Source organism: Atheta coriaria, unplaced genomic scaffold, assembly GCF_025399875.1.
Source record: "Atheta coriaria isolate IRGN ID8LTWV9N9 unplaced genomic scaffold, Caltech_Dcor_3.1 hic_scaffold_9_pilon, whole genome shotgun sequence".
Taxonomy (NCBI): Eukaryota; Metazoa; Arthropoda; class Insecta; order Coleoptera; family Staphylinidae; genus Dalotia; species Dalotia coriaria.
The window spans coordinates 11,023,296-11,050,717 of record NW_027045451.1 but is presented as its reverse complement, the minus strand read 5'-3'; the positions used below and the strand labels follow the sequence as shown (position 1 = coordinate 11,050,717).

Here is a 27,422-nt window from a genome sequence, read left to right as displayed (position 1 = left end):
GGGAGAGAAGTGGGAGCTGGATGAGCTTTCGCCGAAGACGCCGGGCGTAATAGTGGTGGGGGCGCGGGTGAAAAAGCGCTGCAAAGCTCGGCGATTCATGGTGGGGGTTGACGTAACCTGGGCGTTGCCCATGTTCCCAAGCCCTTTTGCTCCGTTAGCAGGCGGGTGTCAATTTGGCAAACGCTTTGATTTATTAATCATAGGCTAATAAATTGATATCCGCACGGCGCGATCAAAACACCATTGTTCTCTTTTCAGCATGACGCCAATTCAATTTCGGAGAGAGCTTTTCGTGCGCCCTTTTTCTACTCATCCAACTGAGTTACAAAACGGCGAGCTTTATTTCGTATTTGTCGAACAATCATTTCGCGTCCTATTTGATTGTGCGATGAATGAAGTTGTATTTAAGCTCTTCGCACAAAGACAAATTAAAAGCGTGCAACGTCTTCAACTGTACAATGTTGAAATACTCGTTTCCAATCGCTTCTGCGAATGATTTTTCATTCTCTCCGCGCTCACACGTCCGACTGGCGCGCAGCGCTAGCAAAACGAAAATATTTAAGGAATCCTCGCTTTATGTCTTCCTCGAAAACGATTTAACCGCATCGACCGTTAAACAATCCACAAAGAAATTTAATTATAATCCACACGGAAAACTTTAAACTGGTTCGAATCTGTATAATAATAAATACAAAACAAGACATCAAGAAATCTGCAGGACCGCAATTTGCTACTGTTCTCCATAACCAGCTTGGGCTCGAAGCTGAAGTGGCCTGTTAATCAAAATCAACACAACAATCGGCCGGCATGTGAACATGAGAACGCATGAAAAGTCGACAACAGATCGACGCCGTGAATGTGCACGTGTGTGCGCCGCAATATGGCACACTCGACGAACGCATTATCGACGCACGAAACGAAACCAATTCGTTCGACGCGGCCGCTTGGGTTATTTACGTGGTAAAGTGCGCGGAATGCGAGCGACGAGCAACAACGCTTGTCAAAATCTCGCTTCGCCCCACCATGACGTGTGCGTGGAAAAACAACGATCTGTGGTTCCCCCATAAACCTGCCTGCCGTGGTTACAAGCGCTTTACATCCCAAACTGGTCCCAGATTGGTTGGAGGAAATGGAGTGGGTAGTGTGCGGCATGGGTGGGACCGCCCAGCAAGGGGACCTGCAGCTCCGCCCAAATCCTTGTGACCGGGTTCAGAATACACTGGCAGCTCGTGGCGATTAGGTCGAAGGTGTACTCAAACGCGCTGGCGCGCAGCAGTTTGTGCAACGGTTCAAAAATCCTTTCAAAATTCCATCAGAAAATTGATCAATTTTCTGTAACTCGGGTTGTTAAAAAAATTGTTTCTAACGTGGTGAAATCAGTTTTGTGAATTGCGGACACCTTGAACAGTTGTTGATGGTTTCGGTATTTAAAAACATGTGCCTGTAATGATGAACTGATGATTGTGTTTTGTGAATCGTCTGTGCGTGAGTATGTGACACCTCTCCACGACGATGGCAACGCTGACTAGAAACCCGCTGTCGTCGCATCCCTTCGCGCGTGCTCCAGCTGGTACCATTGTGGAGAGCACCGACGGCTCCGTCTCGATGGACTCGAACGACTTTGCTGGGCGCGACTCGCCCCAGCTGCTGGAGACGGACAACCAGAGTTGTTGCAGTGATGATACGGTGCTCTCCGTCGGTAACGAACAGGAGCAACTGCCCAATTCCTCTCCCAGCAGTGGAACGCAACCTCCACGGCCGGATCTTTCCTTTAAAAACATCGAAAGTCACCTGAATGCTATCTCCAAGATCACCAACAGTACTCTGGACCCAAGTGGGCATCATCATCACCATGGCCCAGGGTCGATCAAGTCAGATCCGTCTAGTCCAAGCAGTCAGAGGCTCAGTCCTGCAAGCAGCAAATCCTTTAATGATTCCCCTGCGCCGTTCCATTTGGGTTTGAACAATAATCGCGGGGATAAGTCTCCAATGCATTCTCCAGTTAATAGTCCCTCAAGTCAAAAGACTTATTCCGGACCGGAAAGTCCACAAAGTCCGAAGAGCGAAATCAAGCAACACTTTTACTTCCGACCCAATGTGTTGAAAATGGACAATGTAGAACCCACAAATGGTTGTTTAAAGTTCTCGATTGATAATATCCTCAAAGCGGACTTTGGTCGAAGGATTACGGAACCGATCAACATCCGCAAATCGAAACCTAATAAGAAAGCGCTTGCGGTTGCTGAATCAACACGAGGGAGCTTTGAAAGGGAGAGGGATGTTCCGGCGGCTGCGGCACCAGTGGATTTGAGCAAGAGTGAAGATAAACAACCGGCAAATCAGCAGCAATCTCCACAGCAGCAGGGTGCAACCGCCGGAAGCGGAAATGGCGGCAAGGACGCGCCGATTCTGTGGCCGGCGTGGGTTTACTGCACCAGATACTCGGACAGGCCCAGTTCAGGTAAGCGTTGAGCTTAATTTTTACCCGTAAAACATTAAAACTTCATGGACAACTTTCAAACATCAATAGAAAAGAACATCTGTAAAGCGTTGACAGTCGCTGTAGACATAATAGTCATTTAGAGATTTACAATTTGCATTTCCACGCGTGACGAATCCCATTGAAGGGGAGTTACTCTTCGGAAACGACGGACGTAACAATTGACTATCGTTTACAATAAAAATAAACATTATCGTAAATTACATAACCAACAATCAAATAATTCTATAATCTAAACTTTGATAAACAAAAAAAATATTTTTTAACATACTGTATAAGAAGAGAAGGAACATGTACGTGAATAAATAAAGGACAAAAGGGCTTTTGATTCATTGTTACGTAACAAATCAACAAAACGTGGCGTTCAGGGCGGACGATAAATATTTAAGCCCGGTGTGCGCGGACGAGTTTTGGTTGGAAAACCATTATAGATGTCGCAGCCTCGTAACTCGTAACCAATCGCACATTGTGTGTGTGTACGCGCACATCCTTCGTTCATTCCTCATTCATAAACGCATACATAAATAACACACACGAGGCGATTCGAGTCGGGTCTTAGTACCTAAATCCTCGCAATCATGCGGGATTGCAGCCGGTTTGAAAACACAGCTAAACGTGTGAGTTTACGACCGATAGCGATCTTAAATCATCCCTTAATCAAATTTGTAAAACATGATAAATAAAATAAAAAAAACCGGCTTAAAGCATCAAGAAATTTTATTTGTTTTCTTAAAATGAGTCGAAAATATTTCGAGTTTAGGAAATTTTCTTCTTTGCGTCTAAAAGGGATGGCAAAACGACTAATTAACCTGGAATTTCAGGCGGCGCGCGTTGTCGTTGTCTTCCAATTAAGGATGTTTTAGGGTGGTAATAAAGGGCATAAATCTTTCGAAATGTTTTGCCTCGTAGCTCACAAGCTTAATGACCATCGAAATGTTTTGCCTCGTAGCTCACAAGCTTAATGACCATCCGCGGAGTGCTTAGTCAAATTGCTGGCTGCGTCGAAATTTCATTTAATCAATTAATTAAATTAAAAGCGCAACATTCTCTAGTTACACACTTGAATCGTTTAATACAGTACCTAGGTATTGATTTATTCCATTAATTTTTCTTGTTAGCTGTATAGGGAATAATTCATTATGTGCGTACCTACTTATGCACGCTTTTCGTTGTTTATCGCACAAACAAAACGATAAATAATTGCAGGCGAGTGCTGGCGTTGTTATACTGCGGCATGCTTGTTAATTAATCGCAATTTATAGACTCAATTTAATGATTGAGATAATTGAATAATTGCAAACTACTGACATTTGAATCGGCGTATTCAGCTATAAAGAGCTATCGATACCAGGAACTAAATTACAAAAAATATCTTCAGATACTCGTAAAATAAGATAAAAATGAAAAAAATTTATTTTACAAATAAAAATAAATTTACCTACCTACCTATTTAAATTGTCTCTCTTCGTTGAAAATTGAAAACACACCTTGTAACGTTAAGTAATCCGCTGGAATTGTTTGCAAAGCAATGCAGTGCGTTTGAAGTGGTTGGCGCGTCGCGATGATCATTGCCCACAAAGATTACGGTCTTTTAACCATTCGCAAACCCGGTGGTTATCCTGATTGTCCGTCGTGACTGCTAATCATCTCCAGCAGGCCGGCGCTGTAACAAGAAGTGCGATTATTAAATCAGACAAATGAATACGCGCTCAGTGTTTACTATTTGCTCGGCGGGCGCGCGCTGATGACAACTATTTAGTCATTTAGATCCAAGAGCTAACTCCGAAGTATTAGATAAACAGTGAAGAGAGTTACACGCGTTGAAAATTGCAAATGAACTCCGTACTTATTTCCAGCGAGTAGGTACTTATTACTCAGTAAACGCGAAAAACACTTAGAAAGTGTTGTGTTTTGAGGTGTCGGACGTTTTACCACGTACCTATGAGTAAGCAAACTTAACTATGCTTTTACATAGTTAAGTTATCGCCTTGAGAAGTAGGTAGGTTGTTGGATATTTTGCGGGTTGAGTTAAAAACTTTACTTATACCGTACACATTGTTGTAGAATTTGTAGAATTGGCAAAAAGACAAACATATTTTGTGCATAATATGTAATTATTATTTTGCACATTTTCATTTTATGAGTTTTTGAACATAATTCACTTTGAACATATTGCACATAAACTATCTACGTAAAAATGTTATAATTATGTTAATTGGTGCGGTACCTATATAAACCAACCTACAGCTGTCGCAAATATTTTCTACTTACGAAACAAATAAATTAAATAAATTCAGATTATTCGAATGACAAAATTTCCAACGCATGTTTCATCCACTTTATATACGCTTGTGGAAACCAATTAAAAGCAACCATGAAATTACACATGCTCGTATTTACATATTTATTACAATATTGCAATTGGTGGACGAGTTAAACAAGGTGGCAAGGTGTTTTTAAGACGTTTCGCCAATCGAATCCGCGTGCGACACATGCGGCGATTTCTTTTTTCATCATATTCGGCTTTTAATTCAATTTGTATCTGTATATTTTATTAAATATGTTACACAACAACAACCTGGCGATACCACTTCCGGCAGATTTAAAATTTCATGCGTATCAAGCGTAACTAAAACGTAAATTCACTTAATTTTAATTTTCAATATAAAATTTAAATTTATTATTTGCAACTTGTTTATTTAAACAATTAACAAATAAACACCTTTGATTATTTAATTATTGTTAATGCAATAATTAACAAAGTCACGATTTGAGCATTGAAGGAGCGGTGAGTTAACAGCATTCGATAAATTAACACTCTGGAGGAATAGTTGCGGCTGTGATCGAATCAATTTAAATTGACTTCAATTTCAATTTCAACGTGATGTCAAGCACAGTCAACTTAAGTCACGCTAAGTCAACTCAATTGAATGGAAATATTTAGTAGGAGTATTAGATTACATTATATTACATTAAATTACGCTACGCCACGTTATACTGCTGCATAACGTTCGATGATTAGATCACACAACGCGCGCAACACCACTGACAACTGATTATTAATTTATTTATAAGATTAGAGAAGAATTAATGTGTTTTTTGTCCGCGATTTGCATTTATAAAGAGTGTAATAACATTTATTACTATATACAACCAGTTATACATTAGAGAGATGTTATTAAGTATGCAACTGATGATACCAATAAATATGTGTGTATATAAAGTGTTTTTAATACATTTTAAAGCATTTTTTTACTGCCTGTCGACGAACGGTCATTATTTCACCGAGGTGGCGGTGTCGTGCGATTTCCGTTACACGCAAACATCCTGCGCCCGGCGTCCAGTTGAAACACACGAATATCGCGCATCTTTCAGCCGCTTCCTTTGAAGTGGACACACTCGGGCATCGAGTGCGCGCTTCATAAAAATAGCCGCTTAATTCACGCCGAAGTTTGAATACAAGCGCGACAAGAAAAGCCCACAAAGCGCACGAAGCCCACATAAAAAGCGACTTTCAACCCGCCAACGACAAAAGCACAAAACTTCAACTACATACGACAATACACCATTGAGTCTGACTGGACTTAAGTTAAGTTGAGTGGAGTTAAGTTCCGTTCTGTGTTCGCAGTTGAGAAAAAACAAATTCACGAGGGGAAAGCCTGGAAAGGCATGTCGAGTAAATTTGTCATCTGTTAATCCATCATCGTGCGCGCGCGGGCTTTAAAAAACAAGAGACAAGAAGTGCCCGCCGGTATAACACATGTGGAATATTAAACCGCACGTAAAAATAGCTTTTATATGCCGGCGCAGAAATGATTAAGGCGATAAACATTCGTCATTGTGTGTGTTCCAGTTATTAGGCGTTCAGGCCGTTTTTCTCCGCGATATATATTTCCGTGTGTCATGCACTCATGCGAGTTTTGTTTCTTTCTGCAGACGCTTCTATTTCGGTGGATTGTCACCGACTTTGTGGTTATAAATATAATTAAAACTTGACTTACAGCGTAAGAAGATTTTTGCTCAAAAAAAAAGTAAAAATTTGCATTGTAGGCAACCAAAAATACGTCAAACTGTCATAATTGTCATTAACGAATTAACGTAGGCAACCAATATTACACTTAATGTATGCAACCAATAAATCAATACAAATATGTCAAAGTATGATAGACAGATATGTATAGGCAACCAATATAACACGTTTCGCATGAGTTGTCTGCGTGTAGTCGAGAATGTGGAATAATGGCCGGGGCGAATTTGTCGCGCAGCGAAATAAAACGCGTGCAGATAAAAGCGAGTGTAATTGCTCGCGCGCGAGCCTGGGACGGACGGCGGCGTTGTGGGTGGTCAGGCGAGCGCGCACGCAGCGAAAATGTGTACGTTCGCGCACTAATTTCCGCGCGCGCGCTGCAACGCAGGCCTTAATGCGCGCCGAATGAGTAACTGACTGCTAAATGCGTGCTCGCCCGGATAAGCAGTCCGAGACAGTTATTACTCACTTACGCAAATCACATAATTACGCGAGCGAATTATCGACGATTACCGCTTCCAAAAATTCGATTCGATTCGCGAAATACCAAAAAAATCATCAATTTTATTAGTTAAAGCTCGCATTGTGTTTGATTTATGTTGTCGATTATACCATTCGTGGCCTGAACAAACAATTCATCAACTCATGCATTCATTCCTCTCATCTCTTCATCTCTTCATCTGGAATTTGACTGTGCGTTACTCGTATGTGCTGTCATTGTATGTATTCGTTATTCCCGGATGCAATCGCGGAATGCTGGCAAAACTGTTGCGGTTGTGGCAAACGCAGCAATATCGCGACGGATAAGACGGACAAGAACAAGAAGAAGAAAAGGAGGCGAGGAAGGCGCGCGCGCCCGTCCGCGGCGCATTCATTCATATCGTCGTTGCGTCGTGAAACGACTTGGGTGGTCTGCGCCGACAGCCGACAATGCCGTGGCTCGACTTCTTCTTCGACTGCCATTTCTTCGTATCGCGCGCGCATGAGGTTCACGTGTGTGAGTGTATGTCTGTTACGGCGGTATTATCTCCGCAGCGAATGTTTAGGAACTTCCATCAACCATCAAGTGACACCGCAAATCGATTTTTTTTTAAGTTTCAAACTCCTAATTTTTTATGCATTCTTGCTTAACGTACTGTTCTTAATTAAGTTCGTAAGTGGAATTATATTCATCCTGGAGGCATCAACCTGTTCTTGTAATTTCGATCCGGCGATCGAACATCTGGAGCTGGGAATTGACTTAAGTCAGAGTTCAGGAAGCTCGCCAGTCAGTAAAACACCTTCGGCCATCTGATCTAACTTGATCAGTTATTTATTTATACAAGCAACGAATAAATTTTAATTTTAATTTAATCATTTGTATTTTGTGCTTGTTCAGAGTTAAGTTCGTAAAATTCGCACTGTAGGCAACCAATACTTCTATTAAATCTTTTATATTGTCATAGATAGAATAAGATAGGCCACCAATATAGCACATTGTGCACCTATATGCTTTATATGCAACCATTAAATCAACATAAAAATGTCAAAGTATGTTACATAGGCAACCAATGTTACACGTTACGCATGAGTTATGAAAACACTTTCGGCCATCCAAACTATATATTTATTTACTCAACCAATGAATAAATTTAATGTAACAATTTATTAATTTGATTATAATCGAACGCTTGCAGTGATTATTCCGCGTTGAGCAATAAGTAATAAGCAAGTATTTGAGTTAATGCGCGCGCAATATAAAATTACAGTTATCGAACTCTCCTCACAGTTTCGTCTCGCAGCAGCATTACTTGACTACGTTTACTTGGCTTAAGTACTTAGTTACGCGTTTACAATTATATTAAACATTACGAGTGCGAGTTTTGTACGTTTCACTTTGTTTTTTCCATGTTTGCATGCACGGAATACATAGTTATCTGCGCGCAGAAAAACGGAACTACAAATTAACACCATGGATTAGAATCTCACGCATTCGATTAATTAAATGCGTACGGCGGAAAATTGAAAGCAATTAATCATGTCGCGTCATAAGTAAGCACAAGTGATTATTTACTTATGGTAATTATTACATTATCTTTTTATTTAGAAATTAATGTTGTGATTTTTTAGGTTATTGCAGTAGGCAATATAATTAAATACATCTGTTGAGTTTTTATGATTTATAAAGCATAAAAAACTTTCATCCCTTATTTTACACCCTTTAAACCAATTTTTCACCACAAAAACTATCGTATATTCTTTTCCAAACCCAAAAATATATTTCTACCAAAAATCATAAAAATGACTTAAGTAGTTTAGGCGTGAAACGAATACAAACACTCAAAATCACGAAATTCCACACCCGATTATTGATACACACACATAAAACCAAAATCCTTTAATTTCTCGTTAACTAAAAGATAAAATTCTCGTCTCCCGGTGGTTTTAATCGTTTCTAGGCAATAAAATCGCATCAATCGTTTGTGGTAAACGAAAATAAACACTAAAACAAATGATGCGAGCCGAGTGTGAACAAATAAGAATACACCAACATTGGGAGTGCGGAGAGAGCTCGTTTTATTACATGTTTCCTGTTTGATTAATCGTTGTTTAACGTCCGATACGTGTGAAATGAAACGATGCGCGCGCCATGTTCAACATACGAATGCTTTTACAAGAACACCACGAACGCATATTAATGCGAATTATATCTACAATTCATAAATAACACACCCCGCACCATTTACATTGTGGTTACAAATATACACTATCAAACCAAATGTATAACAATCATTTATTATAATGTTTTCTATGTTGGGATAAATGGTAAACAAGTGTGTGAGTGCGAGTGCGAGTACAATCCAAGTGGATTCATTTTTTTTTTTGTTTTAAAGCGTACGATCGAAGATCGGATCGATTTGTTCTGTGCGTAATCAAATTTAACGCCTTTCGACATGCAAGAAACAATGAGAACGCTTCGCGCGTATTAAGCCTACTTGTTTACAAGCTTATTCAGGGCAATACCGATATTTAAAACCGCATTAAACTATGAAAATCGCCCAGCGAGTTATTTATAAATTAATGTAGAATTCTAGTTGTAAGTTTTTGGTAATTTAATATCACGTTAGGTGGCTACCGGAAATTTCTTCAGAAATTTATATATTTTTTAGCTTTTTTCTGCGTTGATAATTTTTGTATTGCTTCGACTGGAATTATTTTTTTAATTTAATTTTTGTTGCACAAACTTTCAAACTATTTTATACACCTTTTAAATAATATTTTTGCGATAAAAAGCTGTCTATGTTATTTTCCTAGGTTTAAACTATCTTCAAACCAAAATCTATCAAAATTAATTGAGGGGTTTTTGCGCAGCAGCGACACAAACAAACATTTGCATTTATAATTTTAGTTAAAATGTGTAAACCTGATTGTAAAAGTTTTTTGTAATTTAATTCCTGAAGACTTTTTAAATTTTTATTCAAATAGAAAATAATTATATGAAAAATATTAAAGAATTAAAGAAAATTTATTAACAACTGCACTTTGTGGATTTAAAAACGTAGGAAAATTTGCATAGCTAATATTTTATGTATGTTAATGTAGAATACAAAATATGAAAATGTTACAATTCGCATTCGGAGCGGATAGCAATAACGCGGTTGTTTATTAGCACTAGCGTGCGTTTTGCATTTATTCGCCGCAGGAGGGCGAAATGCATCTATTAATCTACCACAATTATTATGCATTCATTAACATTTTTTTATAAATTTTTGCACTAAATCATACATTGCTTTGTGATACCATCTACCGACAGATTAAGACATTTATTAATTTAAATTTATAAGTATTCAAGTGAATAATGCATAGTAGAATATAAAAACAATTTGGAAACTTTGTAGCATCCATAATAATGTTGATCATTTAAAAAAAAGCAAAACTGATAAGAAAAAATTATGTTTTTTTAAATTTTGGTATTAAAATAATTATTTACCGGATCGAATTATGAATATAAACCAATTCTGAATACACCTTAACACAAACAAAAAAAACTTATCAAAATCAGATGAACCGTTTAAGAGATATCGAGTAACATACAAACAAAAATAAAAGAATTATATGTATTTCAATATAAAAATATTTAAAACCCATTTTTGTTATCATATAAATATTTAAAAATTAAATCCCCAACACAATGGTGTTAAATATTTTAATTTTATGCCATGTTTCATGCTAATGTAAATAAATTGTTTATTTATACTTTTAATGATTATTTTTTATGTTAAAATTTTGTGACCTCCTGTTTAATTTTTTTCTGAAACTGAAATCTGGCGCACGCGTGTCCAGATCGTTTACATTGTTTCCTCGTTGGTTTTCGGGTCGTTATTAGACTGTTATTACTCGATATCACTATGGAAACAGTCTTGAGCTGGGCCTGGTCGCTGGCTGGTGCTTGCCCGCGGGTGATACAATTAAATGATGGGGTTCGTGCCCGCCAACGAGCCGAAGCAACTTTAAACTCACTACGTAAATCAATTTTTCTCGGCCCGAAAAGAATGAAGACTTCTTTCACTTTCAAGTGATGAGTCACTACTTGATTCCGGGTTGAACATTCCAAAATTTAAAAATAAAAAAGAACAAAACTATATTTAAGATTTAAATTTAACCGATGAATTTATTGTGTTTTATCCATTGCGTGTATTGATTTATATTGGTTTATTTTCGTGTCTATTGATTTATATCGAAAGTTCAACCCGCTTATAGTTGCAACTTGTTTTATTGCAAGACATACAAATTGCATCCGCCAACGTAACACAACGCGCAATTTTATTCCGAGACCGAGAAGAGGTTGTTCTCGTTTTTGTGATTTGCCGTTTAGCTATTATCTTTTCATATAATTAAATGCAGAACTACGATCGTGGCGTTCAAGAATGCCATTCATGATTTATTTCAATTAATAAATGCAAATGTGATTTATCGGCTACAATCACGATCAAAAATTATATTTTCACAGCGTAAAAGGTTAAGAATCAACATTTTATTCCGATTTCTCACGAAATATTCATCAAATATAACATTTCATATTATTAAGAACTGAAAGTAAAGTAAAACTGAAATTAATTAATTTTTTGTGGAAACTGGCGCGAATTTTATAATTAAAATTATTTTATGAATTGAGTTTTCATTATATTTAACCAAAAACTAAATTTTTTTGAATTTAAAAAATGTTTTCGATTTTTTGTCACCTGCGTTACTTAACATTGAAAATTCATTTAAAAAATACAAGAAACACGTTTAAATTTATTGTTCAACGATATTTCTCTAAAAAATACGTTAAATATAATAGATTTAATTATGTTACTCGCATTTTCTCGGAAAGAATTCGTCCTGCTCGTATGAATAACGCGCGCACTGGTCACAAATTAATTGCCGAACGGTCGTGGAGCGCACGCATTCCGAACACGCTCATTAAATGCATTTATTGCTAATTAATTTAGGTCTCTGATGTTATAAGCACATTATGAAATTTTTACCAACCCATACCCACAGTTTTATTAGTCCTCACTACTATATTTATTTGCTAAGTAATTATTTATGAAAACTTCAAGTTTTTGGTTTTGGTTTTATTTTTGACTGTTTATTTTCGTGTTTAATTTGACAAATTTCCTCGGAGCTTTATGATTTGAGACTGAAAACGTGAAAACGATTTGTTAGCCAGCTCCAGACGCGAGCGATATTATGTTTTTAGTAATCGTAAAACGCGTTTAAGCGGCCGTAAAATGCCGAAAAATGTCGGAAATTTAATTCTTTTGGCTCGTCAATAAAAATCGAAGCGCGTGACTTTCGGGTTGAATTTTCTGAATTGTCAGAACCAACACACCACGCTTCGATTGAGTAAAATGCGTGACCGGAGTGCATTTTTCAGATAATTAGATAATTAAAATAAAACTAAATTTAGTTTTGTTTTTGTTTTTATTGCTTTCAATGCTGGAATAAAACCCGATACGCAGCTTTGATTAATTTAGTCATGTCAATAGTGAAGTCAATTCAATTCAATTCAATCACGAAGCAGCAGAAATCGACGATTTTCCAAGATATCGCTTAAACTAGGATATAAATAACTCGAATGTGAGAAAAATAGCCGCCGTGGAAGAATTGTCGTCGAATCGTAGAAAATAAACGCATTAGCCTAGTTAGAGTCGGCCAATCGGTTGCATAATTAATGCCAAAACCTTATAAGTCAATTTCGCCTTATTCAGCTCGGAATCCGACTTATTCCACGTCCAATCGGTTAAATATCACATCGCGCACTTTTATTAACAAGGCGAAACATTAGAAAAGAAGTTAGACGCGAGGAAATACGAGTAGAATCGAGAATAAATTTCAAGCAGAAATTAACGCGTTAATGAAGGTAAATCAATTGATTAGTTTTGTGTTGTGTGATTGCGCGCACAGCCGGTGTGTGTGTGTGTGTGTGTGTATGTTGCACACTGATTAGATGAAAATGCGTTGTTAGAAAGTGCAGAACCAATCAACTAATCACGCGAAATGTCAACGCAATCCGACTGCTTGTCATCATATTTGGAGTCTGATTAATTGATTACTAAAGAGGAGGTTTTTTTATAAGTAAGTAAAGTTTTAGTTTTAATCACGTTGCAACAAAGTTAATTGAATCAATCAAGGCTAAAGTGAATTATATTCTCAAGAAAACTGGAATAAAATATAAGAAATTGAAGGTAATTTAATCATTTTAAGAAATTAATTATTTTTTTGCAATTTTATTACAAAATTTGCTTTTTTTCAAAAATTTTTAATGTTTTTCCTTCAAAAATTTCAATCTTTTTTAATTTACAGTTTTTATCTCAAAGTTTTCATTGCTTTTCATGAAAAATTTCAATTTTTTCCCCCAATTTTTAATTTTTTTATATATTTATTGTATTTTAGACTTCTTTCGGTCGTAAATAGCAAGAAAACTATTAAAACAACAAAAAAATTAAAGAAAAAATTAAATTTGATTATTTTTAATGAAATTATTGATATTATTCCAAGTTGTTGCTTTTATGATGATTGAATTAACCATAATAAAAAGCCGAAAATCCCTATAATTAAGCCCTCGCATATTAGCCCACGTGATCCGCCCAAATTGCCAGCGCACACTTCTCCAACGCACCTCCACCTCAAACCATAAACCAACACACAATGTATGTTAACGTAAGAGACTTAAGCACACTGTAACAAGTAAGTACTCGTATGTAGGTACTTTAACTTCTCGTACGCAAAATTGAATTCGTCTGGTCGCAATTTTTTCGCCTCGTTCTCGTACGTGCTGTCCTCCCGACGCCATGTGCCGTTCAATGCGCTGGGTAATTGCGCATTGCGTACCGCCACGTTCGGGAAGAACAAGACGCAGCAGAAGAAGAAGACGAGTAAAAATCAACATCAGCCGACTCTCTCGAACGTCTCGATGGTTCGGTAGTATATCGCGTGCCGCGGCCGCGGACCACACACATAGACAAGTTGTTAAATAAAACATAAAGCACGTTAAGTCGCCTCTCCTCTCCTTTATTTTCCCATTAGGGACGTTTTTTGCGAGGAGAACGCGCGCGCGCGTCGACCGACTCTCGGTCTGCAAGAGAGTGCCAAATGGTGAGCAGCCCGGCGAAGAGACGAAACAAGAAATGTGCAGAAACAGCAAGTAATGACGATTGTACGCAAGACAATGAATTTGCAAAAACATTAAAACTTTTACAATTTTACTCAAAAATCGGAAAAATATGATATTTAAATTTAATATCATTAGCATAGCTCCAAAAAAGATTCTAAACATTCTGATTGTGCGTAATTAACTCAAAGGAAAATAAAACAGTCGAAGATAAACGCCCAACTGCTACTAGCATAGGTAGAGAGGAAGGAAAGGTGAGCGCATGGAATAAAAAATAACCATCGACCGCATAATATAAATATAGCCGGTAATTGGTTCAACCGTGGAGGTCCGCATTAATACAAACCGAAAACACTCACTTACAACACTAATATACTCATTCTCGGCGACTCCCAAACTCAAAATATCTACTCACTCACGTCGTGCGTTTAACCGCGACCGGCCGACAACTTTTCAAACTTTCAACTTTACGCAAACATTCCGAGACACTACAACAACTAATAGTATTAGTAGTGTGTAGTAAGTTACCTTTGCATCTTTCATCTATATTCTGTATTCTGAAGTTTAGTTTAGTTTAGTTTGGTTTTGTTTTGGTAGTTTCCAACTCGCGGTGTAGGTTTAAGTTTTAACTGTTTCGGTAGCGGCGGAAAAAACAAACGCCTTCAGCTGTCAATTATTACTCGACTTAATCTAGCTCACAATTAGACTAATTAACTAAATCGACTTGAGCTCGCCAACGACGTCTTGGGAGTCATGATGTGAATACGTAGATCAACAAACTGTTCAGAGAGAATTTACAAAAAATAAAGTTTGGAGAAATAGTACGAGTAGTTAAATGGTAAAATAAACTGTTTTTGGCTTTTTTCACTCAAATTATTTGAAGATTTTTAAAACCACTATGGTTATAAGATGAGAAATTTATTTTTCTTTGATTTGGTATATTTGCAAATATTGTGCGTTTAATATTTCTGGAGAAACTTCTACTTTTTTCGAAAAATTTCATTTTTTTTTCAAAAAATTAACAAAAATCATAAAATTGAACATAAATAGTAATATTTACTTTAAATTTAAAATCTCTTTTTTCTTTTGCTTTGTAATTTGACAGGTTTTGACTTCTTTTGCTGCACAAAATCATTTTTTGCCATAAATAGGTACTTTGTTTGTGTTTTTGCTAAATTTTCTAAAAAAAAACATTTTCCATTAACAAACTTCATTTTTTGCAAATTTTGTATAATATCAAAAAGTATTTCTACAAAAATGCAAATATTTTAAGTTTTCAAGGAAAATTAAACGTTTTTCTACTTTTCCTAGTGTCTCCTCGAACTGCGCTCTTAATTCAATTTTGATATGCATATAATTGCATATATCAAACGAAATTCCCATCGTACAAGAAAACAGAAAACGCCTCGTCATCATCGAATCGAAATTTCATTCCTCTACCCGCTGATATAACCGTTCCAGAGTATTTTACCTTACCACACATTACTTCCTGGTTAATTTCAAGGAATAACCTACTAAAAACCGAGTTCAATTTTATTGAATTAATTTGTATTCAATAGAATTGTTTCAGCTCGAATTGTATTTCCCGAGAAAGCAGCAAATAATCCCGATTTTACACTAACCTACACTTAACTCCATTAAACTGTTACGAATTCGAATACAGCGCTTTATCGTGAAGTAATAAATAATTTCCTTTGAATTATGAAAACGTCTTAATATTTACCTGATTTTTTCTTCTAAATCTTTCAAATGGTGTTGTTGGTGTGTGGTGAAACCGCAGTCAAAATACAGCATTATTGTCACGTGAAATATGAGCGTTGAAGGGATGACAAAGGGACCACAAAACGCTCCATCGAACTTCGTGTGGCATTCACGCTGGCGCAGCAAACAGAAGCTAAATGGAAGTCAAAGCAAGCTATTATCGTCAATACCATTATCCGAGATACTATTCTATTATCTCTGCGCTTCCACTCTATTATCATCTCCGTGCCCAATTGTATTGAGTCTACAATCAACGCATTACCACATGATTTCGACCGCTTTTGAGGTTATGCGTTGTGCGTTTCGAGTGTGCTTGTAAAATGTTCGAGGTTTACCTTTTTTCGGGTCTTAAATTTTCGGTGTTTGGTTTAATACACGTTCGTTGTCTCCTATAATATGACACCGAGACACCGGCGAGCCGAAGGAATGAAGGAACGGCGAAGGGACCCACCGCAGACACGGCGAGCGAACACTCGCGCACCGGCGGCGTGCGGAGTTACGGGCTTACCACTCTGGTGACAAAGTGGACAGATGACGTTATTGAGTGTATTATTATAAGCAGCGCGCGGTCGCATATTGCACGCTCGGAGAACGAAAAAGAATTAAACGCGAAACGCACAAATCAGGAATAATGCGGCGGATTTGCTGGCGAAGGTGTAAAACTTTGGCAAATATGGTTGGGATAACTGGTTGTAGAATGTCAAATGGTGTCATGTTGGTTGCAGAGGTTACAGAAAAACATACAATACAACTATATTAAGTTGTTTTGAGTTATTATACGGTAAAATACTCAAAAAACGTAAAAATAACTAATAATAAATTTTGAAAAAGAAAAAAGTGTTTATGGTGTTAAGAAAAAGGTTGTTTGGTTTGACAATTGCATTAAATGTCTCAACTTGGGCAAATATGGGTTAAACTGATAAATAACTGGTTATAGTTTGTTAAATGGTGTAAAATTGGTTGCCGAATATAAAAAAAACCGAAAATACAATTATTCTTAGTTATTTTAGTTTAAAACACTCAAAAAACACTAAAAAACAACAAATATGTGCAAAAGTATTAACAAAATACCAACTGGACACCATTTTATCAAAAATAACCTCATTTATCAACCAATTTTACCAAAAATACTACAATATTACTAAAAAATAAAGTAAAAAAGTTTTTTGTATTTCTTTTCTGCCTAATACAATAAATAAAATAAATTTCCAATAAATTTGACAACAATGTGAACATGAATAGGCCAGAATAGCTCCGCATGTAAATGAGCCTGAATGACTGCGTTTACACAGGTTCGCCTCTTGTTCACATTCGAAGCTGGTGAAGATTAAGCGTCGCGCGTGTGCTCTTATTTACTCTTTACTCTACTCTGGTCCCGTGGGCCATGACGACGACGACGACCGCGTCCGTCTGTCCGCGCGCGCAAGGTGGGTGGCATATTATAATATAGATATAGGGGAGACTGGGTACGGTTGTGACAATTTGTGTTTGATTACCAATAGTTTTGTTAATTTACCAGTTAGATCGTAGAAAAGTAACTTTTATGGTAATTTGTACATTTGTCTATACAAGAATATTAAAATGTTGGCCCTAGATACGACGTATAACTAATAAGATAAGTTTAAAAAAAAAAGTCAAATTGTCACAACCGGCCACACACCAAGGACGGTTGTGACAGTGGTTGGGTGCGGTTGTGACATGCAAAAACATACACTAAAATGGCCATTCTCTTGGCAAAAATCTAGTGCATTAATATGAATGTGAGAGGAATGATTATCCAGCAATAGAAAAACTTGATGTGTTAGAGAAGGATTTCTTAAAATGTTCGAGAAATGTTAAGAATGAGGCATCCTGCATCCAACCTGAAGGATTTACAGTTCCAATTGATCACATCGGTCCATCTCTAACAAAATGATCATGATAACGTACTCACAGGAATACAAAAAAAGAAGGAATTGCGTTATCTAAGGCATTGGCTGCAAAAAAGCATCTAGAAGCAAAAAAGAACGACTATAGTAATGTCACAACCGTACCCACAAAATTTGTCACAACCGTACCCGAACCTCTTTTTCGAAAACAAAAATTCGCCATGACTTTGTCAAATAATCTACGTAAAAAGCAAATGCTTATAAATAACTACCAATGTTCAATTTAAAAGGAACAAAAAACAGATGTAATCTATCTGTATACAAACAACAATAATTATTAAGTGAAGCCGTACCAAAATATTTACTTTTGACTGTCAAAAAGCAATGTGGGCTCCTAGTTACGTTAACGTCGCGCAATGACTGATGCAATACTAGGGAAAGCGTTCAAATTTGCACCCCGCTTCTTTATCCTCTTGCACCCTCCCCCGTATGACGTTTAGTTTCGTTATTATGACGACTGTCACTACCGTACCCTGGCACAACCGTACCCAGTCTACCCTACACGTCAAAACTAATGAGTCCTCGAATTAAATCCGCCGCGCGACCACTACACAAACATAACCCACATGCGACGACTTTAACATGGCTTACAAACACGATGATAACATAAAACACCCATAAAAATAAAAGGAAATCAACGATTAAAAACGATTCTTCGTGCTTTCGAAACTTTATAATAACTTCATACGCGGAGATTTTCGTGGTGGAAGGTAAAAATAATACGATGCACTCTAGTTGTGATATCACGCGTGCACGTAACACGTAACGCTAGAGCTTTTGTGTGTATTGTGAGCTTTGAAAGCGTTGTGCACGGAATGTGTCGTGACAATGCGCAGAAAAATGCAAAAAACACGACGAAAAACACCATTGGAAAAAGAAATTAGGAAAACCTACCTTTATTGTGCGCGTTGTTTTTCCACAGGCGTTCATTTTACTTCTTTATTATGCAACCAGGCGACCGATAGAGTGGTAATAACAATTAGATTACGCCCGCGATAATCTAAAGCGGTTTTTTTTGCATGTTGCACTTTGCACATAGCGGAAAACTAGCGAAATTATATCGCACAACATGAGTTATGTGTGTTTTATTCAAAATAACCTTTATTTTTATGCACATTGGGTTGCATACATTATAACATATGTTAACCTTCGTTTTTCACGTTTCTACTTTGTCTTCGCTTACATTTTGCGCTGTGAATACACGAATGTCTCCAGACAGTGTAATTACAATCTTTAAACCCGATCATTACTTTATTGGCATTGACTCACCGAACAGCGCGCTTATTTATTGCTCGTGCTCTTCACACTACAATTACATGATTTACATCTGTGCACTTCGACATCTACATTGTTACCAACCGCAGGTACCAACTCATAATCACAAAAGTCATAAACATAACCTCTAAGTGGTAGAAACCGAAAATTTTTGAATAGTGAATCATTAACTGTGAATAACTGTTGATTTCAAACATGCAGCATTGACTAACAAGCGAGTAATTAATAAAAATCTTAATTAGCAGCTTTTCAATTAGCATATCCGCGTCGTTAATCTAAATTCGAAACCTGGACACAACAGAGCAACATTTCAATTCGTCTCAGTGCTCTGCGCATGGCAATTAAAACAAGAAGTTTAAATTTACAACAAAAAAAAACACCGAGTGCAATTTTCTCAATAAAAACAGTCGCTCGTTGGTCGCTGGCTAATCAAATTAAAAGTCGACATCTGAAGCGTTCTCTCAAAGTTCAGTTGACTTTGGCATTCCCGAGCTGTGGCGCGCATACTTTTCCCATGTGCTTTGCTCTTCCTATTGCTCTTCCTTTTGTACGTCTCGTCTCCAGTCGCAGTCGCAGTCCAGACTGTATCTTCTCTTTCTGTGATACACGCTGCCTGTATGTTTGTGCTCTGTTGGTTGCGGCAGCGGCGCGCACCGGGTGACGTCATAAATAGTTTGTTGATGAAGACATCTCGAGCGAAGGCTGGCAGGACGCTGTGTGTGGCATTTTAGATTTTATTCAATAAAATCGCCCGCCACGTTCGAGCCGGCTACCGATCCTTTCTTCTTCGGCCCGCCGCGCGCGCGCGCGTGTATTAATGCACAAAGCGATATTTAACGTTGAGGTTTTTTTTCTTCGCCTTTTTAAGTCAACCTGAGTTTTTACTATTTTAATAATGTAAACAGTCCTATAGTCCCGTAAGAGTATTTTTTAGGGCTTAATTGTCCGACATGTTGATTTAGTATTATTTCATGTTTCACCTGTTTAATTTTTTTTCTTTATTTTTATAAAGAATAAGATTATTGCGTAATTTTGTCCATCTGGTGTAATTTATCTTCTTTTTGAGTAAAAGAACACATAATATCTTTATTAATGTGAATGTATGCAACCCAATATACTTGTGAGGTTGTTTGCCTAGGTAATTCAGACATTACCGACTAGTTTGTGCATTTTTCCACTGAATTACACGTAATCACACTAATTTGATATCGATTCGGGCTGTGTATTATTTAACCGACGATAGCTTGCTGTGTACGGTAGCAATTTGCATAAATAATTAGCGCGTATTCTTCCAGCGCCGCAAAAAGCGCGCGTCGCATATAAATCATAATAATCGCTAATGATGGCGCGATGGCAGGATGGCAAACGAATCAATCATTCGTAATTAAGCAATCAAAGAGCCAGCACTATCAACAATCACATAATATATTCGTTTGGATGCTTGAATTGGAAAGTGTGTAGGTATGCAACTAGATTCAATAGTGTAGCTTATAAAGGATGTTTATTTTGACATAGGCAACCAAATATTGTGATTGTATGTATGTATACAGAAAGAAAAAAGAAATGAAACTCCTTTGTGGCTCATTGACGCATTATGTTAACAGTTCATTGTGCGTGACATTATTAAATGTGCGTGACTATTGATTCGATTGACATCTTGCTTTTTGTGTAAAGTTGGTACAGTGTATACAGTAGGTACAGAAATAAGTAGGTATTGCTTTCACTGCTTTTTTTTTTTAAATAGAAAATCACTAAAAATGTTTTTTGTTGGAAATTTTGCGTTTTTTGCTTGTAATTCTTTAATAATTGTATAAAATTTAACTGTAATTTGTTTAAACGGTGAAGAATTTCATTGTTTATCATTTGGTTCAATTATTATGTAAATTTTTTTTATCAGAACATTATTAAAATAATAATTTTTCACATTTTTTGCGGTTTTGAATATTTTTAAACATTTTTCTTGTTTTTTGCTATTTATTCTTAAAATAAATATTAGAACTAACTTTAACTTGATAAATATTACTCAAAATATTATTATCTAACCCTCTGTATAATTTTTTTCATAATATTTCACTAAACATAAAAATATTTTGATTTTTTGCAATTTTAACCTAAAATTTTCCTCATGCACACTGTATACACCTAACCGCATGTATAATTGGTTGCAAATCTAGCGCAACGTTTCTAATGAGGAAACGATCAGTTAAAGTTCAAGAATCCAACTTATCCAACCCGCGTGTACGGTGTACGCATCTGTCGTTCGCTAAACGCGTGTAAACGCCAAACTACAACACAATATAAAATATATAAACAGTACTCTCAATGTATATTTATGACTTTTCTCGGCCACCCAAATCGCACTCGCACTCACACACCTCCATACCATCCGACATAACCTATATATACATACACATCATGGGTTAGCGCGGTGTGAGTGATCGCGAGTCGCTCAGACGCTACTACGACACACAAGCGACTCAGTCGCATTTGCCTGCGCAGTGCGCACATCCATATAAAATGTGTAGGTATATGAGTGTATTGTGTGCACTTCTCAATGGACGAGTGACTAACTGGCCACGCGCGTGATTACAATGCACCTTGTTTAATGGAGATTTGAGGAATTATGCGCGCGCTGCATTAAATCAGCTATAATGTTCGGCGCACACATGCAAAACTTTATTGCACCTAGCCGTTCGGAATCCATAACGACACGTGTTTTGAGCAGAAAGTTGAAAAATACCGCTGGAGTTCGAAATTTATTCATTGATATTGTGTTTTACGTAGGCGCAGCAAAAAAAAGTTTTATTTTATAGAATGCGCATAACCTTTCAACTTTTTATTGCGAATTTAAGTATGTATAGTAGTCATATTTTATATTTGAGTAATAATTATTATGAATAATAAAATTTCAACGCGTTAAAATTTTATGTTGCAGGTGTTGTTAAATATTTATAACTCAATATGATTAATTTTTATTTAAATGCCTGGATGAAAATTCATCAAAGGTGTGAAATATAATATCTGCCTACTTTCAACGCGCGAATATCATATTACATTTGTTTTATCAATTAGATTGTTAACACGGAGTGACACACACATTTTAAAAATACAGTGAAATGAAGGTTTTAACGACAAATTCATTAAAACGGTGAAATTTGTACAATTTGGTTGGTTTATATTATTTTTTTGTGGTAACGACGAAAAATATTTTAATTTCTAGTACCTAAATATGAGCTAGAATATTTTTTCAAAGACATGACATCGATGGTAACATTTGAAATATTGTTGTAATTATGATTTCAACATCCCTACAAATTGCAATGCAAATTTCTATAACTTAAAAACGATTTTTCAGTTAATTTGTTGGGGTGCACAAGCAGTTACAACAAAATCATTTAAACATTACACAAGTGAATGCAACATAGCGACGTGGAATTCATATTTAACTTCAGAAAATATTTACCGGCATTTTTACTAGAATAATTGAGTTTATAACCTGCGCAACAAAAAACTAACCAAATTTTTTATTCCTTAATGTAAATACACCGCGTGATAAAATGTATGCAACCAAATATACACGTAATACACAAGTTGCTATTTTTAGTTTCTTTTAGTAGTAATTAACCATGTTCAGCTTGTAAACATTGACGAAATTTATTAATTTTAATCGATGGCTAATTAAAACCCGAGTTTAAGTCGAACGTAAATTTGTCGCGCTGCGTTTTCGGAAGCGCGACGCGTCACGCGTAGCTTCCGTTCGTGCGCCGCCGAATAATTAATTAGGAGCTACGGGAATTTATCAGATATTAATAATTTACTCGCTTGTTAATTAGCTGCGCTCGGTATGCAAATGAGCGCATTCCGTTCGGCTTGATGTGGCTGCGGTGACGGTGACATGGGAGTCGATTTCATATGATGAATAATTAATTACGTCTATAATTATTATTATATTAATGCGGACATGCGAGTCACTAAGTAGTGAGCAGATGTAAAACTATACGCAATGTCACTAATTGATAATTGATGGTGAATTGTAATTGTCTAAACGTTAAATTTTAAAAAATAAAATTATTCAGAATTTTTTTTTTTTGAAAAAATAAATTTAAGACAATTAAATTAAGAAATAAACTGTAAAAGTTATGAGGTTCATTAATTTAAATAGCGTTGTACCTTTTTTTTGTTCTTTAGATTCCACATTGTTTTAATTCGGTGTATTTTGTGTTGTCTAATCTTTTTTTTTTTTCGAAAAATGTTATCTAAAAACATGTAAGCGCCCTCCGAACATTGTTCCTCTTCTGTCGGGATGTCCCCGGCGCGCCGATTATCAATTTCGAGTGTGCTTTGTAGGTATATCTACCTATTGAAGAAACTCGGCGTTTTTTCTTCTTTTAGTGAGTGCACGAGTGTGTTGGTGGAAGGCCACACAACTCGAAAGAGGCCGACCACCAATTAAGGATGTAAAGCACATTAATTTGCCGGTTTCGGACCTCCTCGCTCCTCGAGAGGAACCTAATTTAAATGCCGCGCCGTCAATTAGCGAAAAACAACACATTTTTGCTAATTTTCAATTACAAATTACCAATTACACATTTAAAAAACGAATTCTTTCAAGGCAAAAAAATATCCTATAGATATTTACCTATTCTTAGAGAAGACGAGAACGTCAAATACTCCTAGACGAGATCTGTCACTGTCTGGTTGTCTGCTTTGGTAGTGTAGGCAATGCGCTGGCATTTTGATCCGCTGCAGTATTGCGCGCGCGGTGTTATTCTACGATTCTGTCAGATTGTGGTTTAATTAAGTGCGGCGCGCGCCGTCGCGACCTGGAAACATGTCAGGGGTACGTCTGTACGTCACCCGAACACGGTAATTCCTTCCAAACACATTTCACACTCCAAACTGCAGTGAAGTAGAGCAGTAAAGCTTCAGTTTCCTAAAAAAATCACGTTTAAAAGAGACACATGAAGAAAACAGATTAAAAATAGAGAGGCGTTACATTACATGCAAGTTGTCAATGCATTTTACGCACCCCTTCAATGTTTACTCACCCTTTTGAAGTTCATCTCGTATTACATCAACACCAGCTTAGTGTAATGAAAACTGTTGATTAGTTACGCATTGAGAGTGAATGCAAGGGATGAAGTGATGAATTTAATAAACACAAGATTAGAAAGAAGTTAAAATGACGTAGTGAAAGGTCCAGGTTGCGCATGCGCGTTGGGAATGTGTTTATAAAGTTGCCTACGATGTTTTACTTGACGTAACTGGAAGAAAAATAATGAAAAATAGCAAAATAATGAAAAATTTGAAAAATCAAATAAAAAATTATTTTAATTTAATTAAAGTTTTGTCAACAGGTTCAGAAACTTATATTATATTATTTCTGAAAGATAAATAACAGTTTTGTACTTTATTCATGAATAAATCAAAGTAAATCAATCAAAAAAAGCGTGGAAGGTTTCGATTTCGGTAGCGATGATTATACCCATATTGATTCGCGCATGTTAATCATCGATGGCGTGTGTTGGCATCGCCGATCGTCACGTAATCGTCACGTAATGTGTAACGAGGACGTCGGCCGTCGACGACGACCCGCGCGGCGATAATAACATGCCTGGCGGGCCGGTGGCAGGACGAAAACGACCCGAAGGTGGCGCACGTCACACGTCGCACGTTATTATGTTCTTATCCAAATTGGGAGCTTTAACGATCGCGCAACCAATGCAGGCGCATTGTAAACACATAAATCAATATAAACACAAAAAACACCTTTAAAAAAATTATAAATGATTTCATTCAACTTCCGGGGTCAAAAAATTTAACAAAAAAACAGTTTTTAATGATTTATGTTTTATTTTTTTTGATGTTCAACTAAAATCAACGATTTGTGTTCATCCGATGCTAATTTGAATGTTTATTACAGTTTCTTACGATTGTTTAAAGTCATCCATGTTTGTTTTAATGTGTTCCGTGTATCTGCTGCGCACGATACGCGCCTAATTGATTTTTTACGAGCATGTGAAACTAATTTGTTTTTTTGTTTCTTTTTGTTATAGGACGAAGTAAGTCAATCACTGCAAGTTTCCGCTCCTCAACGCCATCTCGAAACGATTCCGATGAAACAATTCGCCATATCCGTACTCGTATTAAATTTCTTTACATAACCTCAATGCAACCAAAGTCTGCAACTTTAATTGCCGATTTTAATTCTTGCGTTTATTACTACTACTCGCGTTGCTATTGCTTCTTTTTAGTGCTTACAATTATCGTTATTATTCCGCGCGTAATTGCGCCTATTAAGGATAATTAGTGCGCGCGCCTCTTTTTTACATTTCAGCGGATTAAACGTATTAACATTTTTCTAGGCATTTTTTAAAGGAAAACTCGGATGGAGTTTATGACTTCAACACCAAGACAATTAACTTTATTTCGAAATAATTTGCTCACAAATAAAACCAAATTACGCGCAATTAATTATATCTAAACATAGTCGAGTTGAGTGTAAATATAAATAAGAAACTTTTACGCAATTTGATTTAGAAATTGAGTCGAATTCTTATCTTAATCGCTTAAATATGTGGAAAGTGTTTCTTTGCAGTTTTTGTGATTAATTCTAAGCTTTCTGACATTTAAAAATATTTTATGACTTAACCTCGTCACCCATGAGAATTTAACATTTTATAATCTCGATATCTCGCAATTATTTGGTAATATTTTTGAAAGTGATTGATTCGCGAAATTCATGTCCGAGTTTTAATGCTCACACAATACGTAGATACTGCGAATATTGTGAATGTTAAGCTTTCTCCCGAAGACATAATAATGACGGCGGTGACTCGGAGGACTCGAACGTCTCCGAAATTCGCTAATTGCTAGCCTTGCACTTAACGACGGACCAATAAAACTGTCACTCTGCGAAAATTCAAATTACCAACGTGCGGGCGCGCGGGATGTTGAGTTTGGAGCGGAGTTAGACTTGGGTGGCATTTTGAGGGGATTGTTATGAACTGCAGGATAGTAGGCTAGGAACAGTCAGTCTGTAATTAGTTGATATAATCCTTCCCCTGAGGGTTTGTGACATCATGAAGTTACGCCAAGAAATGGGTGCAGAAGGAGGAAGATAAGTGCTTTTTGGGTTAGCCTAGAATCTAAAGGACACTTTATGAAGTGTCATCCAGGGAATAGGATGAGGATTTTTAGGTTATTTTCTGGTTGAGTTGATTAGGAGTATTTTTGAGAAAATTTTAAAGAAAAATTTTTTTTTGCAATTTTTGGAGAAATTTTTGCAAAATTTTGTGTTTTTTCGAAGAGCTTGTAAAAAAAATTACAAAAAATAATTTGTCTAAGGATTTAGTTAGTTTTAAACAACATTTTTATTTTTTTGAGTTTTTTGGAGACAAAATATTCAAGTTTAATATTATTGCCAAAATTTGAAAAAATTTTTTCAACTTTCTTCTTAGTTTTTGCAAAAATTTTAGCATAAAATTATATTTTGGCCATATTTTTCTAAAATTTTAGAAGAAAAATAAAGATTACTTCATTTACTAGTTCGATTTTGTTGTATTTTTGCTTAAATTTAACAAAAATTCAAATTTTTCTCTAAAAAATCGAAATTTTTGCCAAAAACTGTGTTTTTCAAGCATTTTTACCAAAAAAAAATCACCTCCCCTTGATTTTATGCCCAAATTAATCAAACTACATCACCCTGAACACACTGGCAATTAGAATTGAGCAAATTACTCTCTGTGCAAGTGAGTGTCGTTTCAATTCGTCGCCGTGTCGCATTTCACGCCGGCGAAAGCGAATTTAAAATCGCCGGACTCTATCAGCCGAAAGTAACGCAACACTGCCGACCGAGACGGGTGACATAGAACATTTCAAGGCAGGGGATTTGTGGAATTTCAATTTCGATTCGTTTCGCCGTTTCGCCATCACTGAGATATCAGCTCGGATGACTTCTACACTCGATTAAATTTTACAAAATTCTTCTACCTACACAAACAGAATAATTTTTGATCAATTTACTACGCGAGCAAATTGTGTGTGAATCGATTCGATTAGACGCCGATTTTTCATCCAAAAAAGTTGAAAATTACATTTTCCACCCCTGCAAGCAATTATTGAGCATTGAATAAAATACCACAAGCATCTTGTTGTGTAAAACGAACGAAAATGAAGAAAATATTGAAAATGTCGAGTCATGAGACGTTTTTCTTTGTAAAGTTTTAATTATGAAAATAGCAAACGCGTACATTTATCATTTCCACCCCTGTATTACCAAAGAAACAAAAA

At 36.5% G+C, this 27,422-nt stretch overlaps 1 protein-coding gene and 1 long non-coding RNA gene across 2 annotated transcripts; one reads left to right on the top strand and one right to left on the bottom strand.

Moving 5' to 3' along the window:
- The first annotated feature begins 1,202 nt into the window (after positions 1–1,202).
- LOC135798235 (homeobox protein invected-like) lies at positions 1,203–27,422 on the top strand. The gene is made up of 2 exons (XM_065311009.1): positions 1,203–2,461; positions 25,187–27,422. The coding sequence occupies exons 1-2, from the start codon at positions 1,513–1,515 to the stop codon at positions 25,438–25,440; spliced, it is 1,203 nt and encodes a 400-aa protein (XP_065167081.1). The 5' UTR covers positions 1,203–1,512; the 3' UTR covers positions 25,441–27,422.
- Positions 2,652–16,576, bottom strand: LOC135798236 (uncharacterized). The gene is made up of 5 exons (XR_010549681.1): positions 16,263–16,576; positions 15,890–16,060; positions 3,947–4,163; positions 3,443–3,854; positions 2,652–3,402 (listed from the first exon to the last, which is right to left on the bottom strand). It is a non-coding gene; the product is annotated as an uncharacterized lncRNA (long non-coding RNA).